The 17,370-nt window shown below is 42.8% G+C and overlaps 1 protein-coding gene across 2 annotated transcripts in view; it reads right to left on the minus strand.

Annotated features, from left to right (window-relative positions):
* Positions 1–17,370, minus strand: part of DDHD1 (DDHD domain containing 1) — a 65,376-nt gene that overhangs the window by 41,525 nt on the left and 6,481 nt on the right. The window contains exons 2-3 of one of the 2 annotated variants that reach the window (XM_053946590.1): positions 9,996–10,169; positions 5,548–5,649 (exon numbers count right to left, since the gene is read on the minus strand). In XM_053946590.1, the coding sequence (XP_053802565.1) occupies positions 5,548–5,649; positions 9,996–10,169 (276 nt within the window). The remainder of the gene's footprint in view (positions 1–5,547; positions 5,650–9,995; positions 10,170–17,370) is intronic. The other variant, XM_053946591.1, reaches the window with a different exon arrangement.

Raw genomic sequence — 17,370 nt, forward strand, 5'->3', positions numbered from 1 at the left:
TCTTCAAGAATTGTTCCATCTGAAAAATGGATCCATTGGATCTGAAAACTCCATTCTGAAAAATCCCTCTGAGAGTATGATCCTGGGGAAGCTGGCAGAGGAGGGATGGAAGTTTGACACCTTTGGAGGGTGTTGTGTTCAACACCCAAAAAAAAAAAAAAAAAAAAAAGAGGAAGAAACATGGTTGAGTCTATTATTACCACAGGAAAAACAGGAGTTTGTGGTGGAGTGATCCTCAAATTCCTTCTGGAATCGAGTCCAGCCTCTCTACTGGAAGGAACATAAAGGAACAAGCAGCTTTTCCCACCCTGCATCAATTATTCCCACTTGGGAAGAACAAATTCCTCACTTTTGGACACGGAAGGAACATCAATGTCAACTACAAGACGTGGAAGCACCAAAGTACTTCCAGTGAAGTTCAGCAGGGCCAAGTGCAAGGTCCTGCACCTGGCTCAGGGCAATCCCAAGCACAAATTCAGGCTGGAGGGAGAATGGATTGAGAGCAGCCCCAAGGAGGAGGATTTGGGGGTGCTGGTGGATGAGAAGATCAACACGACCCAGCCACGTGTGTCTGCAGCCCAAATGTGTCCTGGGCTGCATGCAAAGAAAGCTGGGGGTGCTCAGACTGGAAGAGAAAAGGATCCAGGGAGAGCTCAGAGCTGTTGGAACCCTCATTATTGAGAATTTCAGACTTTCTGTGCTGACAGAGTCTGACCCCCAAGAGAACTCTGCATTGACCTGAGGCCGTGGAGAAGCTTCCAAAATGGAATGGCAGAACTGGGATTGTGGGGGTGGAGTTTGAACAGAAGTGTGTGATGTCACAGGGTGGAAAACTCAGAGTTTAAGGGTTTAGAATGCAGGAACAGATAGAAAGCAAGATGGAGGTTTTAGGGTGGAGGCTGCTCCTTCTTCTTCTCCTTCTCCTCCATGGGTTTGGGTGGTTTTGTGTAATTGGATAAAAAAGTCCCCATTGTGGGCACGGGTGGTTGGTGATTGGGTTAAAAGTGAAAATAATTGAGGTGTCATTTCTGAATTGGGCAGTTTAGCCTTAAAAGGCCTTGCAGAGAGAGAGATGGGGCTCCATTTTTAGTTTGTTGGAGTGAAGTGCTGCAGAACTCAGGGTTTGTGAGACTGTGACAGAGATCAGAACTAACAAACATCTGAGCCCCAACAAGAAATTCCATCTCACACATCTAATCCTGACCCTGGAGAAAAAAAGAAGATAAACCTCAACACAGAGCCTCTTCCAGTGCCTAAAGGGGCTTCAGGAGAGCTGGAGAGGAACTGGGGACACGGGATGGAGGGACAGGACACAGGGAATGGCTTTTAACTGGAAAAGAGTAGGTTCAGGTTGGATATTGGGAAGGAATTCCTGGCTGTGAGGGTGGGCAAGCCCTGGCACAGGGTGCCCAGAGAAGCTGTGGTTGCCCCTGGATCCCTGGAAGTGCCCAAGGCCAGGCTGGACAGGGCTTGGAACACCCTGGGACACTGGGAAGTGTCCCTGCCATGGCAGGGGTGGAACTGGATGACCTTTAAGGTCCCTTCCAAACCAAACCATTCTGGGATTCCAGGGAATATTCAGCACTATTTCTCTGCATGTTTACTTGCCCTTTCAAAAGACAGCCTTAAAAATTTGGCCTACTGTTAACAAAACACCACCTGCAAGTGGCAGTGACCTTCAGCAGGACCAAACCTGTCCCCAGCCTGCAGAGTGCCCTCTCTGGGATGTGCTCTTCATGTACACGTTGCACTCAAGCTCAGATCAATTTCTTACAGCACCTGGACTATGAGCTCTTCCTTTCTACACAGAAACAGAAGAAAACAAAACAAAAAAAGAATTTCCTGTGTTGGTCCTTGCTTCCCCAATTTTCCTTTAGCCACGAAATATCAGGAGTTGTTTAGGTAAGTGGCAGGATCCAGAAAAGGCAAATGGACAAAGCTTTCCAGAAAATCCACCTTTTGCCAGTGAGTTAATACATTTTGCAATTTTAATTGTTATGTTTACATTTCATTTTGATTCTCTCAGTAAGTTTTGCTTACTAACACATCCCTGCTTTACTTTGGAGCAATTTTGCCTCTTTTTTTTACAAAAAAAAAAAAATCTTTGGTAATATTCTTGTCTTTACTTCTTAATTTCTATAAACCCTGTGATGTCTGTTCATCCTCAAAGCCTGGATGTAATTTCCACAAACATTTCTGCCTCAGGCTGGATGGGGCTTGGAGCAACCTGGACTAGTGGGAGGTGTCCCTGCCCATGGCAGGAGGCTGGAATGAGATGGGCTTTAAGGTCCCTTCCAACCTAAATATTTCTGGGATTTGATTCTGTGACTATTTGACAGTGAAGAGATTGTTAAAACCCTTGAGAGTTCAACCAAAAGCAGCTTCTGCTGCTGACAGCCCCAGGGGGTGTTAATAGTGAGACAGGGAACACAAAAATGTGTCTTTGGGGAGGATTTGACAGCAGTCTGAAAAGAAACATCCTGAAAAAATTAAAAAAAAAAAGAAGAAAAAATTTCAAACTGTGCTCTGCAGGCATCACGGACTGGCACTGCTGGCTTGAAACTGAGCCTGAGGAAGGGAAAGTGCTGTTTCCTGAGGATGAGGAGAGCACAGGATTGGCATTGTCTGTGCAGAAGGACTGTCCTGTGAAGCTCCAGAGGGGCTCAGAGTGGCAGCTCGGGGTGTCCCAGGGGTCAGGGAGCCACCAGGGCGTGTCACAGAATTCAGATGAGGCAGCAGGACAGGCACAGAGGGAAATCTCCTCTTGCTCATCCCTCTGTGTCCCCCAGGAGCACAAATTCCACACCTGAGGGGTCTCTCCAGGGCACCAGGCTGGGACGGTGCCGAGCTTCACTGAGACCTGACTGTCCAGGACATCTCTGCCATAAATCCACAGGGACAGAAATCTCCCCCTGGACCTGACTTCTTGTGGATTTGCTCCCAGGTGGCACTTCCCTGGCACTGAGAGCATTCCCACAGACCTCCCTCTGCAGGTGCATCCTCCCCAGCTGCAGAAAAGCCCCGCAGAAAACCCCAGCACGCTTTTCTGGAGAAGAGAAGGCTCTGGGGAGAGCTTGCAGCAGCCTCCAAGAACTTGCAGGGGATTTTAAAAGAGGGGGAGCAACTTTTTACACGGGGAGATAGAGGGAGGACAAGAGGGAAGGGTTTTAAACTAAAGGAGGAGGGATTTAGATTAGATTTAAGGAAGAAATTCCTTACTCAGAGTGCTGAAGCCCTGAGGCTGCCCCTGGATCCCTGGAAGTGTCCAAGGCCAGGCTGGACAGGGCTTGGAGCAGCCTGGGACAGTGGGAGGTGTGGAATGAGAGGGGATTTAAGATCCCATCCAGGCCAAGCCCTTCTGGGATTTTAGTTATGAATTAAAGGCCAAGTGCTTGGAGACTAGGCCAGATTTTGGGTTCTTCTGTAGCCAGAACTTAGAGATGAAACATTTTTTCAGGAATACCAACCAAGACACACTCCTGCAGTGTGTGTACATGAAAAGCTCAGCCCTGCTGGAGATGGAGGATGGGATCAAGAAAGGATTTCTTTCAGCTGAAGAAATCAATGGTTACTATCACACAAACCTCCAGTTTCACCAAGATAGATGAACACTGAGGGGGGGAAAAAAATCCCCCTAAAAAGTTGAAATCTGAAAAATGAACCTTAAAACACAGAACAGATATTCCTAAAGCCTGGCAGAACCTGATCTCAGTGAGGCTTTTGACTCAAGGAGTCGAAGAAATGGAGAATAACTGAGGAGCAGAAACCCTGCACTGTGTTTTGCTCATGTGCACATGGAAACTTCCTCCCAGCCCGAGGAGTGAGCACCTCCTGGGGCCAACTGCTCACAATTAAACACCTTTTTTAGCTAAATACCTGCTTCTCTACTTGATGCTTTCATCCACCTGCCAAGAGCAAAGCACGGGGTGGATCTTTTCTCCCCAGAGCTTGATGGTGCTCAAGTCAAAATCAATCCAGGGAAAAGCATCTTTGAAGTGCTCAGGGCTGACACTGCCTCCAAGGACAAAGGCTTTGTCATTCCAGCCAGGATAAAGGCCAGAGGAGGGATACAGACTGTCTCAAAACCTCTCCTGCTTTTTTTTTTTTCCCCTCAAAGATTTTTAAATTAATCTGTCTTGCAAGCAGCAGGTGCCACACAAAAGCCTGACACATGGCACAGGGAGCTGAGAGCATAATTTGGCTGCTGTTTTTCCCTTCTGAAATGAATCTCAGGTTCTGATACATAAACCTGTAGATTTAAAAACCTTTTCTTATTTTTTTTTTTTTGAAGAGCCATTAAAAAGGCCATTGCTCTTAATTAAAAATGTCTCACATTGCTGTCATTTTTACATTGCACTTCACCACCTCTCAATTCATCACTGTCACTATTTGTCACACAACCACCTAATTTCAATTTTTTTTTAATTTGAGCATGTTCATTACCACAACTGAGCATGATCTGAGGGGAAAAAAATGCACAACATAATTTCAAAATTTCAATTTACAAAAGAAAAGGCAGAAGTCCTTTCTTATTGCTCGAGTTACACTGATTCACCTGTAACAGACTTGGGTTCACTGTGTGAGAAAAGGCAGGAGAAAGTTTACTACAAAACATTTTGATTTCAGGCATTTTCCATTTGGACCCAATCACATAAAAAAATAATTAAAGGAAGTGAAAAGGCAAACATTATGCACGTCAAAATGAATTCTCAAGAGCTCACAACATCCCCAGGAGCTACAAGAATACAAGATATGACAAGAACAACTCCAAAGCTACCAGGTGCATTTGCATTTTAAATTAAAGGTTTTAGAAGTCAGTGAAAGTTGAATCACTCCTGGCTTTAATGGTGGCACACAGAGCCCAGTGACAAGAACTTTGGAGCCTCTTGCAATCATTAATGGCTCCTGTAAGATCTCCCCCCCACTTTCTGAAATAAATGTGCATGGCATCAGCTGCTGCAAAGGTCAGGGCTGTTTTCTGCAGCTCAGCAGCCTTTATGTATATTCCACACAGCTCCCCCTTTTACAGCCCATGGCCAGGGACTCATTTCACTCCAAAGCTGCAGCAAAAAATGAATTATAACGTAAAATTAAAGATTATTGTCCAAAAGAAGGCAGCAAACAGAACATTATCTGCAAGGAAACCTCCGTTCCTTCTCTGACAGAATTAATCTCATACCAGGCCTGCTGCAATCCTAAAAAAAAGTCCCTTTTATTTTATTGAAAAAGCCAAACCACACAGGAAGAGTGCAAGAAACAGATGTTCACAGTTTTCATCAGCCACAAACAATTCTAATAAGAATTACTGCATGACACTATGAGCACCTACTTCTCTCTAGGACTCACAACACTTCTACTTTCCCTCTAAGCTTTAGGATGCTTTTTCCTTCCCCTTGGAAGGAAATGGCATGGATACAGCTCAAAAAAACTGAAGCATGTAAATCTAACATTTAACTGAGACAAGCAAACTGGAATTTAAAGCTTCCTAAGCCAGGAGCACTACAAAAAAATTAAAAAAAAAAAAAAAGAAATCTGCAGTTACTGTACCTTGGGAATGCTTTCTCTTAAGACATGCAGCATCTGATTTCTCCTTATATCCTCTCCATTTGAACAAAGAAGGGAGGGAGAAGGGAGGGAGGTAGTAGAGAACTAAAAGTAAAAACACTGAGCTTCAAAGTAAAATTTTTAAAAGGGGTGTCATTTTTTTTTTTCATTAGTATCACCATTTTTAGGAAAAAAAAAAAAGAAAGAAAGAAGTCACATTTTCTAGAAAGAACTAAAATGTATATATATTAAAAAAACACCAAAATATTTTGTAGCAGAAGTGTCAGGTCCCAAACTCAATTTCTTCACTCTTCACAACCAGTTTTGGCATCACAACAGAGCTAAGGGCAGCAGTAGGAGGCAGCTGGGACATGGTGACACCAGAGTGACCTAAAACATCATCCCCCTCCCTTGGCACAGCGTAGAACACACTGACCCTTCCTAAATTTGCACTAAAAACCTCAATTTTAAGCACAGCTCTGTTTGGTTTTTTTTTATTTTTTTTTCCCCCAAAGAGTGTAAAAGGATGGTTGCACATCACTTCTCTGGAGTGGGGAGGAAAGTCAGGCTCAGAGCTACAGCACTTGGGATTCCACAGAATAATTTAATCTGCAATGTTGTACTGGCTTTTTACTTCCCTCGGGAAGAATCAACACAGGAAGCTCAAGGAAAGTAGAAGAAAAATTGCTTTTCATGGTGAGGGTGGTAAAATACTGATCAGGCTGCTCAGAGAGGTTGTGGAGTCTGCAAATCCCACAGGAAGCACCCTGAGCAACCCGCTCTCATCAGAGCAGGGAGGTTGGATTTGAGCATCCCCAGAGATCCCTCCTGACCTGCACGAGTCTCCAATTCTATGAACAGGAGCTTCCCATCTAAAGGTTAACTTAGCTGTGCCAAAAATCTACATGAATTTTTTATACAGTGAGAAAATACTATTTGAAAGCTAAGACAAAAAAATATCAGCTCTTCCAAATGCAATTTTTAGAGGTTTTGTGGCCTTGACCACATGCTGAAATTCTGTAAGAAAAAACCCAATAGAGTTCTGCTGTCTCAAAACCAATGCATTGAAATACTAATTCTAACTGACAGGATTTTTTTTTATTTCTGTATGTCTATCATGGAATCACAGACTTGATCACAGGGTATTTTTTGGCAGAGGGACTGCTGGGGTTCATCTGCTCCAATCCTCTTCACAGATCAGGATCAACTTCAAAGTCAGATCCAATTGCAGGTTTGAATCAGGTCGCTTGGGTGATTTCCAGCTGAATTTTGAGCACCTCTCTGTGCAAATACAAAGAACTGGATCTGCTCCTATCCTGCCTTCCTATCACATAGATAAAGCTTTCAGCTTCACTCCATCTTCACTAAATGAATGCACCTGAAACAGGTCATGGAGCAGTGGATGATAGGAACTTAAGTGCTCTTGTTTTATCTCACAGCAGCCTGGATATGCCAGAAATCTCTGGAAAATGCTGCTCCTTTGATGGGCTACTTCAGATAGGTGCTGAACTCACTGGCTGCCTAAGTATGAAGAAAAAGTAGCTTTCTAAATCTTCTGTCATTCTGTAAATTTAAAGTTTATTCACTGCTACACGGGTGTCCCTCTCCAGCCCTCCTGGAGCCCCTTCAGGCCCTGCAAGGGGCTCTGAGCTCTCCCTGGAGCTTCTCCTGCCCAGGTGAGCACCCCCAGCTCTCCCAGCCTGGCTCCAGAGGGCTCCCAGCAGAGCAGAGGGAGACAATCCCTCCCTTCACCTGCTGGCCAAGCTCCTTTGGATCAAAAAGTGCCCCCATTTCTGCATCCTGCCATTCCAATCATAATTTATCTGATGCACTGAAGGGCATCAGGCACCAGGAGGAGTCACTGGCATCAGGCATCATAAACCAAGCCCATTTTGCAAGGCACGAAATGAAACGCTTTGTGAGGATGAAAATCAAAATGCAAGCTGCAGTTTGCTCAGCAAAGGAGTGATCTCCAGGCTGCCCCGTGGAGAACAGAGCTTGGGGAATCATTCCCTGCCATCTGTGCTTTCTGTTCCTTTCTGCATTTAAAGCTCCTTGTGCTCCCAAAAAAAAAAAAAAAAAAAAAACCACAACAAACTTTTGTTTGTAAAGAATAACACAACTAAATGTCAGCATGGGCATTATGTTATTTTCAGGTTGCAGGTTGGAGCCTCCTGAATAATTCTGCACTTTCAGAGGAAGGTTTGCTTGGATTAGGAGGTTAATAATGGGCCATTTATCCCTCCTATCACCACCAAAAGCCCTGGATGAAGCCTGGTGATTTCCTTGTTAACACGCTGCAATCCAGGATTAATAAATTAATTGGAATTAATAAATTTAACAAAATGAATAGAATTGATAAATTTAATCACTGGAGTAATTCTTGGTACAAAGGGGCTGTTACAGCACCTTGTATTAATTTTGCTGAGGAATCAGAGGACATGGCCAGCTTTTCAACCCTCACAATTTTATCACAGCACTGGGAAGAGTCACCCAGTGGATATTCACAGATTTAGCTCAACTTCCACTGATCATAAATAACAGGTACCTGTAAACCTTGATGGCACCAAAAACTCTTCCATACAGGATGCAACTACAACAAAATGGAGCGTTTAAGAAATTTATAAACTGAATTCAGCTGACTTTGTTTATTTCACCAGCAATAATTCAAGTTGCAGAGCTTCTCCCAGTGCCACTGCAGATGGCATTTGTGGATGCCAGAGGATCCAAGAGGTACTGAGAGGAAAATCAGAGTGACAAAACCACTTTTCACACACTGTCAGCTGTAATTGTCCTGAAACTCTTCTATTATTACCAAAAAACCTACTGGTGACTTGACATATATACCATTGAAGTGATGCCATACATAGCTTGGGGTTTTTGTTTGGGTTTTTGGGGGGTTTTCTTTTTTTTTTTTTTTGGTTTTGCCTTTTTTCTTTTCTGACTTTGGTTTTAGAAAAGTGGCACCGGTGCCTGAATTTGGAGTTTCTTTTTTTCTGATCTTTTATATTTTCATAAATATCAGTGGTTTTATCTTTCTCATCACTCTCCCCAGTCCATCCAACATCAAATCTGAAAGTTTCTGTTCCACAGTTCAGACTTTCTCTGAAAAAAAAACCCAACCCTGATCTCTCTTATTTACTCTGTAAGGAGAATCCAAGTACCACTGCAGCCTTCCTTCAAAAATTAAACTACCAAAGGCTGGCAGCACTCAGGAACCACAAAGATTTGCTTTCCATGTAAGAAACCATAAATCCCTGCCACTAACAACCCTGAGCTTTGTGCCTGTGGGACAATAAATCAGAAATAGAGGTAGAAGTGCCTTCCAGAAGGATGTTTGTGTGGCTCAGGGCTCACACCACTCCATGCACCTTTTGGACAGAAGCAGAAGATTATTCTGCAGCCCTGGCAGGAGAAAAGATCTTTTAAAGTAGCACAAGTAAGGAAAAAAAAAAATATTCAATTCATAAAGTCCTCGCAAGTTTTAAAGGGGCGTTAGAAACTCTCTGTAATGCTGAAAAAACTCCCTAAATCAACAAATGACATTCTGATTTTCCTTACAGTGATTGCAGAATTACCCTGAGCATTGCTGTGCTCCCAATTTATGACCAAGGTTTTTTTTTCACTCGTGCAGCTCACACATGAGGAGTCATGGCCAAAACACAGCCATTCCTACACGGTGTGACTGCTTTGCACAAAGCCCCACTTCAAAAATAAAGTTCCTTTGTAAGGAATAACACAACTAAATCCTTACTGGAATATCCTGAGGGCCCTGTGTACTTGCAGCTTGTGGTTTGTAGATTGTTCAAGCAAGAGACAACCAGAAGAGTGAAGGGCAAAAAATACTGAATTTTTGCTGTGCAATACCTGCTCTGAGCAATCAGTTAAACTGTGTACATTAAATAATAGACCAGTAATTTCAGTAATTTAAAAAATGTTCCATGCAGCAGACCAAGATTCCCAGCAACACTACCTGAACATCCTCAGCCTGCTCATTAAAATGTAAGGACTTCCCCAACAGAATGAGTGCCCAAGATTTACTGCAGCTGAAAACTAATAAATCCAGCCTGAATAAAAATGGAAAATGGAATGTGATTTGTAAAAATGACCCTACTCCCTTTAGGGCAGAGTTAGGGATGCTGGCCAGAGAGCAATCAGCCAGCTTGCCTTTGGACACTGACTCCTCTTGTCCCAGCAAGAGATTTCAGTTTGAAATGAGATTTCAAACACATTTAAAAGATACTAAACACAACGGGAACAAGATGTTTCTGTAATTTTTACAGCATTCCCCAAAGGTGCTGCAGCAGGAAACCCTGCACTGGAAAATGGGAAAACAAACTGATGTTCCCCAATTCATAGGATGAAAAACCAAAGCAGATCACATTCTTACTTAGGAAAAGCAGACCCCAAGCATCCAAAAAGATGTATTAGAGTGATCTAAACAATCTTACCCTCCTTCCCATCAACAGGTTTGGATATTTCCATATCAAAGCTCTCCTGCAGCTGCTGGCCTTTGAAGCGGTTGAGATGCTCCTGCTCTATTAAATTACTTTCCTCCTCCTCCAGGGGTTGCCAAGTCCCATCAATAAACCACTGTCCACGCATTACAGGGATCTTTTCCGTCTCTAAAAAAAATAAAAATACAAAAAAAAAAAAAGAAAAAAAAAAAAAGAGAGGGTTTTTAAACGCAACAAATCACAAACTGAGAGCAGGAAATGTAGTGTGATTGCAAACCTGAGCTAAGGAGATTTCCCAGCTGTGTGTGAGGGTGTGAGAGATGGACAGAAAAAGAGAATTCCAGAATGGTTTGGGTTGGAAGAGACTTTAAAATGCATCCAGTGCCACCCCTGCCGTGGCAGGGACACCTTCCACTATCCCAGTACTCCAAGCCCTGTCCAACCTGGCCTTGGACACTTCCAGGGCATTTCCAACAACCCAAATTACACATCAATTAGCAGAAGTGGTGGTATTTAAAAATGCAAGTTGTTTTTTTTTATTTTTTTTAATTAAAATCAGTGTTTTACTGAGGGCTGGTTTTGGTTACTGCTGTTCTCGTTTCAGTTTCGGTTCTCCAAACGAGGAAAGTGGGGGCTCAGCATTTGCTGTGCACGTGGCAAAAGAGAAATCTCTTAATAAAAAAAGTAACTTGGTGCTTATCCTATATCAAACTGTGCTTAATTGCTGCCCACACTAATTACAGGGAGCAAAAAGTCCCCTCTTCTACCCAGGACAGTGACATCCATTGGAACTCAGCTCTGAATTTCTCCTCCTACATTGGGAAAATCAAGGAGAAATTCGGTGTGTGCCTGTGCTCCACAAGCCTCAAAGATCCCAAATCCAGGTTTTTATGGGATTAGCAGAGATTTGGGTCTGCTGAGAGCATGGAGCAGTGGGGCCAGTGACCTCCAGTGCACATATATTTATAAAATATAAATAAATAAACATATTTATAATATACATTGAAATATATACACACATATATAAACACATATATATTTATACATACATATATATATTTATACATATATACACACATTTATATACACACACATATATAGATATATATTTATATATGTATGTATGTATAGACTGACTCAGCCAAAACCAAATATCCTGTGTGTGTTATACTGACCACAAAGATTTAGCTCCACAAAGCAAATAAGAACTCAACCACAAAAAAAAAAAAAAGGCTTAAAAAAAAAAAGGGGATGAGGGGGAAAAAAAAAATAGGCTTCACTGCTCCAAGATCTGCTCTGACCTGGAACAGGGTAGAAAAAAAGCTGGCAAGGACAAATTGGAGAAGAAACAATAGATGCAAACGTGCAGTAAATGAAATTCAGGTGAAAATTAAACGTGAAACAATCGATTTCAGAGTTGCTGAGCACAGGAGGGATCTCTTTGGTCTGGGTGAGGTGACCCAGCCACGGGCAGTGGTTTTTGGTCTGGTCCCAATGCTCTGTGAGCACAAGCTCAGCTCCCAAAAACTCCTGGTTCTGCACTGCCCTCCACTACAGACACACCACGAGGGCTGGCTGTGCCCAAAAGCCATTTCCACACCAACTGCTGGCAGCTGAGAACGTGACAGAGAACTGCAAACACCTCCACAATTCACTCAGAACCTCTGAACTCCTCTGAATTTTTCATCCCTCAGACCACTGAATGCATAAGCCACGAAAACAAAAGGAAAACCACCTCGAAATAATCTCCCCACGGGGCAAGTAACGCTCCAGAGGTCCCAAAGCCAATTTTGAAAGCTTTGCTGTACCAGGTTTACAGGAAAATACCATTTCCACAGCTCCAGCAGTGCCAACCAGCTCCCAGCTCTGTGGCAGGGGGAGGGCACACAGCTGGGTGATGGCACCTTGGCACAGCTGGCAGGGAGGGGTGAGCAGCAGGAAAACACAACTCCCAAAGCAGCTGTTCCAGGTAGGAGCCAATCGTGCTGAATTCCAGCTGCTGGGGGTGGGTCATGGTCCATAAAGAGGATGGGGTGGTCTAAGGGTGTGGCTGTGTAGTGGAAATGAATCCTCGAGAATATGAGAAAAACCAAAGTTCTGAGTGGCTGTAAAATGCACCTGAAGTCACACGGAAAATTCAGTATTTCATGAAGATTTAGATTAAGTTTGGAGTCTACATCCCACCAATGGAGGGTGAAAGATGAATATTCAGTTTTCAAGAACTGAAAGTTAACCACACCAGTCTCTTTCCTAAACCTTTGCTGTATTCCCAGACATTTTACACCTGTCAGAAATCCACATTTTCCAGTGCACACAGATCCAGGCAGGCTGCCCTCCCAAACAAAGCTCTGTCTGTAGGAAGAAATGAAATGTGAGGGGAAATAAAGGCTCCCATTGTGGCTGCAGCCGTGACAGGGCTACGTCAGATGTTAATCCTCACTGGGAAAATCTGGGAGCAATTCCTTAATTCTTGACTGAGCAGTCTGATGAGGCTCCATTCACTGAATCCACAGGCAGAGATATGTTTGGTTTTTTTTAATAATAATCATATGAATACTATTTTGTACTCCAAACTAAGTGAATACAAGACACCTCTTTTCCAGTTTTGAAGGGCTTCAAGTTTTTCACATGGGAATTACCACCTACAGGTTTCTAAACTTCTAACCATCAAGTATTAAAATAAATATTTGCAGGCTCTTTTTGCCTGAGAGAAACTTTCCCAGAGTGGTTCCTTACAAGAGCAGTCCATAGCACTCAACAGTAGCTCTCAAACATAACTTGAGCCCTTCCCAGAAAGGCTCAGCCAGGAAAAACTGAGAAAAATTTTCACATAAAATCACTGCAGAACAGTTGAGTTTGGGAATAAATAATACATCTGACTTTCGAAAGGGTGTTCATATGCAAATATAAATAATTTTCAGATCCAAGGACAATTATGGAGGTTTGAAAACCAGAGTGAGGCAGTTCTGTTTTCCAGCTCTGTGGGATTTTGGGGGGACACCAAGGAATTGCCATTTTTTCTTTTTTCCATTCCCTCCCTTAAACAGTTGCACACTCTCAGAGCAGCCAAAGCAGCCTGAACCACAAGCTGCTTTTATTTCCCATCACAAGCTGGAGGGGGGGGACAGCTTTGAACCCTGAGCTACAGGAAAACCTCAAGAGAAAACCACCTGGAAGGGGAGGAGGAAGAAGCCAGAAAATGACATTTCCTGCCACCAGCAGCGGTTTGGCTCCCAGAAACCTGAACGTGGCCCTGCAGAACCAAGATAATCAAATCTGGGATCACAGCACACAAAACCACATTAGGGTAGAGCCAGGCTGGGAGAAGAGAAGATCCAGGGAGAGCTCAGAGCTCCTTGCAGGGACCTGAAGGGGCTCCAGGAGAGCTGGAGAGGGATGGAGGGACAGGACACAGGGAATGGCTTTAACCTAAAAGAGGGGAGATTAGGAGGGAATATTAGGGAGAAATTAGGGTGGGCAGGCCCTGGCACAGGGTGCCCAGAGCAGCTGTGGCTGCCCCTGGATCCCTGGAAATGTCTAAGGCCAGGCTGGATGGGGTTTGGAGCAACCTGGGATGGTGGAAGGTGTCCCTGCCATGGCAGGGGTGGAATGGGATGGGATTTAAGGTCCCATCCCATGACTCTGACAACCTCCAGTTCTGTGACAACTTGTTGAGAGACTTAACTAGAAACAGGTTTCAAAATAATAGCCTTGCAAGAAGACCAGATATTTCAGAGAATTAGAGCTGTGAAAGATGCACTGTAGTAGGACCACGTGGGATAAAAATACAGGTGATTGGTGTTAGAAGTAGTAACAACACTGTGTAGCAAAAGCTAATAGGCTAAAGAACATTTATAAAGTATTTTAACCAAGAAATAAGTTGCCTTCTGATAAAACAGCTTTAAGTTTTACATCTCTTGTGTCTCACTACTCATGGAGACTGATAATGGAATAAAATCATTTAAAACGCCTCTCAGTTACCCCATCCCTCTAAAAGCTGAGAAAACCAACAACAACCAAATTTCTGAAGGCCACCAGCTCCAAAAGCAAGTGAGACTTCAGCCAATGAAGACAGGGAAGTGCACGAGTGGTAATTCCGTGGAATACTCTGGATGGGCTGGGGAAATGATTTCACACAGGAGATTTTTCAGTAAAATCTGTGACTGTGGGAAAGAGGTTCCTAACCACAGTTCCTCTGTTTAATCCTGCACGGGAGCTGTCACTGAAAAATTCCCAGAAGATTTAATGCAAACTTATGACAGTAAAGAGCATTAAAAAGTGATGAACCAGAACTGCCATTTCAGCACCTAATTTCAGCAATTTTTTTAGCACTCACTTATCCATCTTCAACAAATTCTTTCATGTCTTGCACACTCAGATATTTCAGAAAGCTTTAACTACATTCTTTCAGTTACTTTTGTTTTATGGAAGAGTTAAAGACACTGGAATTACATCATGTTGTAATTTAATTTACTTTTTTTGTCAATAGAGAATTCCAAATCTATAACATGAAGTGTTAGTTATCCTTATCCCTACAATCTCAATCCCTAGGAAAGGATTTGCCTTGATTTCTTTACTGCCTTAAGTCTTGCACCATATAATCTACAGCTGGCAGTGCTTCAGGCTGAAGGATATCAACATATTTGACTGGTTATACACTTCCATGGTTTATTTATAAAAGAATTTCTAAATAAATCTGAATGGTGGAGATTAAAAGTAGATGAAAACCACTTAATTTTAATTAGTCACACTTATTTTACCACTTTTAGAGAAAATCAGTTTAAGATATTTACTCTGCAATAAAGGATTTATTTATTTTTGCACAAATGGGTCTTTTTTTTTCCTCCCTGAAAATCCAAAGATAAAAGAATACAAGTGCTGTAATTAATGGTGTGATAAGAACACGAGTGATTTGCATTATGATAATCACCAAAATCCTCTGAATAACGAGAATTATGTTAAAATAAAAACTGTAGGCAACATAGAAACTACTGCATGTGTGTGTAGTGTATGTGTATAACCCAGCTACTCCTCCTTCATGAAGATCTTTAAAACTGTGTGATCACATCTAATAGAAATTGGCATAAAAAACTGGTTAACCCATCACAACAAAGTCTTAACTCAGCCTTAATTTCCCTTCTAAAACATCAATTCCATCATTCATTATTTGCCACCACATTGCTGCATGGGGCATAGCCTTAAATTTCAATTTTTGCACAGCTCAAAGGACCCTTCTTCACCTGCCCTGATTCAGGAGAACAAAACTCAGAGGCTCAGAAATTTAAACTAAAGCTGAGGCTCAGGAATTTAAACTAAAGCTGGTGCTTTGCTCAGATTGACAATTCTCAGCTCTCCAAGCCCAAAGCCAAGAGCTTAGGCAAGAAACACAAGCTCATAAAGCACTGCCAAATTGAGATGTTTTTCAGTGTAGTAATTTCAGGTTCCTGCTTTTTGGTGTTGTAACATTTCCTTAAATTTGATTTCCTTTTCGCTGCAGTGGCAAACAATTTGCAGCATGTGAGAATAATATCTGCACAAGCTGAAGGCAACTTCGAGGCTGCAAATGTGACATCTAAAACTGAAAGTTATTCAAATAATGAAGTGCTCAAACATTTATCAAGGTCCTGGCCTGAAACACTTCCAGGGATGGGGCACCCACACTTCTCTGGGCAACCTGTGGCAGTGCCTATCTATATAAATACAAATAAATAAATGTATAAAAATATATTCCAGAATAACATCAAGGGTGCTGTTAGAGAATTTTTTAAAAATATGTCATCCATTCCTATTATACCAAGCCTAAAATCGTGTTCTGGGTATATTTCATCAGGAACTTTAGGGATAGTACAAGGACATATGAGTTCAAACTGAAAGAACTGGAATTAAGTTTAGATAAGTGGAAGAAATTCTTGTCTGTGAGGATGGTGATGTTGTAGTAAAACAGCCCCAAACTAAAATTGCATTATTTCATGTTTGCTACCTAACATAACACACTTAAACTTAAAAAAAAAAAAAAAAAAAAAAAAAAAAAAAAAAAAAAAAAAGCTTAACATTGCACACCTTTCTAGCTCTCCTTCAGTTTATTTCAGAACACAGCAGGTGACTGACTCTTAAATTAATGGAACCACTTGTTTGGCCCCAGCCTGGTTCAACCATAAACACATGTGACCTGTCCTGCTCTTCCAAAAGGAAAAATCCTGCAGAGGAGTTCCAGGGTGAAGCCTCAGAAAGCTTCAGAGGGACACAGAGCCTGTGACTGAACTGAAGAGAGATTTCACTCACTGAGCAGTAAAAATCATCATTTTGCTGGTTCATCCAGTAACTCCCAGTTGCTTCACTGAAGCAATTTGTAAATTCCAGGTGCAAGTTCCATTTGAGTTTCAATCCCACTGGCACAAGTGGGATTTTCCTTCCAGAGCAGCTCAGCCTGTGAGCCTCAGTGTTTGCTCCCCTGCTGGATCCCAGAGGCAGGAATAGATGTTTTTTCTCTGCTGCAAACATGGAATTGCCTCTGATTTACCAAGACTGCCTGAAGTATTCCAGCAACAGCCTAAAAGTGGTTTTCCCTGAACTGTTTTTAATCCATTTACACTATGAATCGAGCAACCAGGAATTAAAGGCTGCTCTGTGGGGCTGGCTCCAGTCAAACACAGAAGGAACCCCACAAAAAGTGATGAACATGCTCCAAGTCACCAACACTGTAAATCATCCCAAAACACAGAATCACAAAATGGGTTGGGAGGGAAATTCAAGATCATTTTGTTCCACCCCCTGCCATGGCAGGGACACCTTCCACTGTCCCAGGTTGCTCCAAGCCCTGTCCAGCCTGGTCTTGGGCACTGCCAGGGATCCAGGAGCAGCCACAGCTGCTCTGGGAATTCCAGCCCAGCCAGGAATTCCCAGTTCCCAATCTCCCCTCCATCCCTGCCCTCTGGCACTGGGAGCCATTCCCTGGTCCTGTCCCTCCATCCCTTCTCCCCAGTCCCTCTCCAGCTCTCCTGGAGCCCCTTCAGGCCCTGCCAGGGGCTCTGAGCTCTCCCTGGAGCTTCTCCTCTCCAGGTGAGCACCCCCAGCTCTCCCAGCCTGGCTCCAGGACATAAGTTTAAATCCTTAAATCAGGAAGGATTTTCCTGCTTTAAGGTAACAGTTTAATTTCCATATCCACAATTGCTCTTTCCACAGTCCTGATCCTGACGACCCAAGCCAAAATCCTAAAGCTCACTTTACAGGCCATGTCAAGCAGGAAGCACTCATCAAAAAAAAAAAAAAAAAAACCAAACCCTTGGACTCTCAAAACATGAAATGGGCTGCACTTTTAAACCTAGAATTGTATTTTTATTGAATTCTTATCCATTAAAACAGTTCACTA

Source organism: Vidua chalybeata, chromosome 6 (genome assembly GCF_026979565.1).
Source record: "Vidua chalybeata isolate OUT-0048 chromosome 6, bVidCha1 merged haplotype, whole genome shotgun sequence".
In the NCBI taxonomy this organism is placed as follows: domain Eukaryota; kingdom Metazoa; phylum Chordata; class Aves; order Passeriformes; family Viduidae; genus Vidua; species Vidua chalybeata.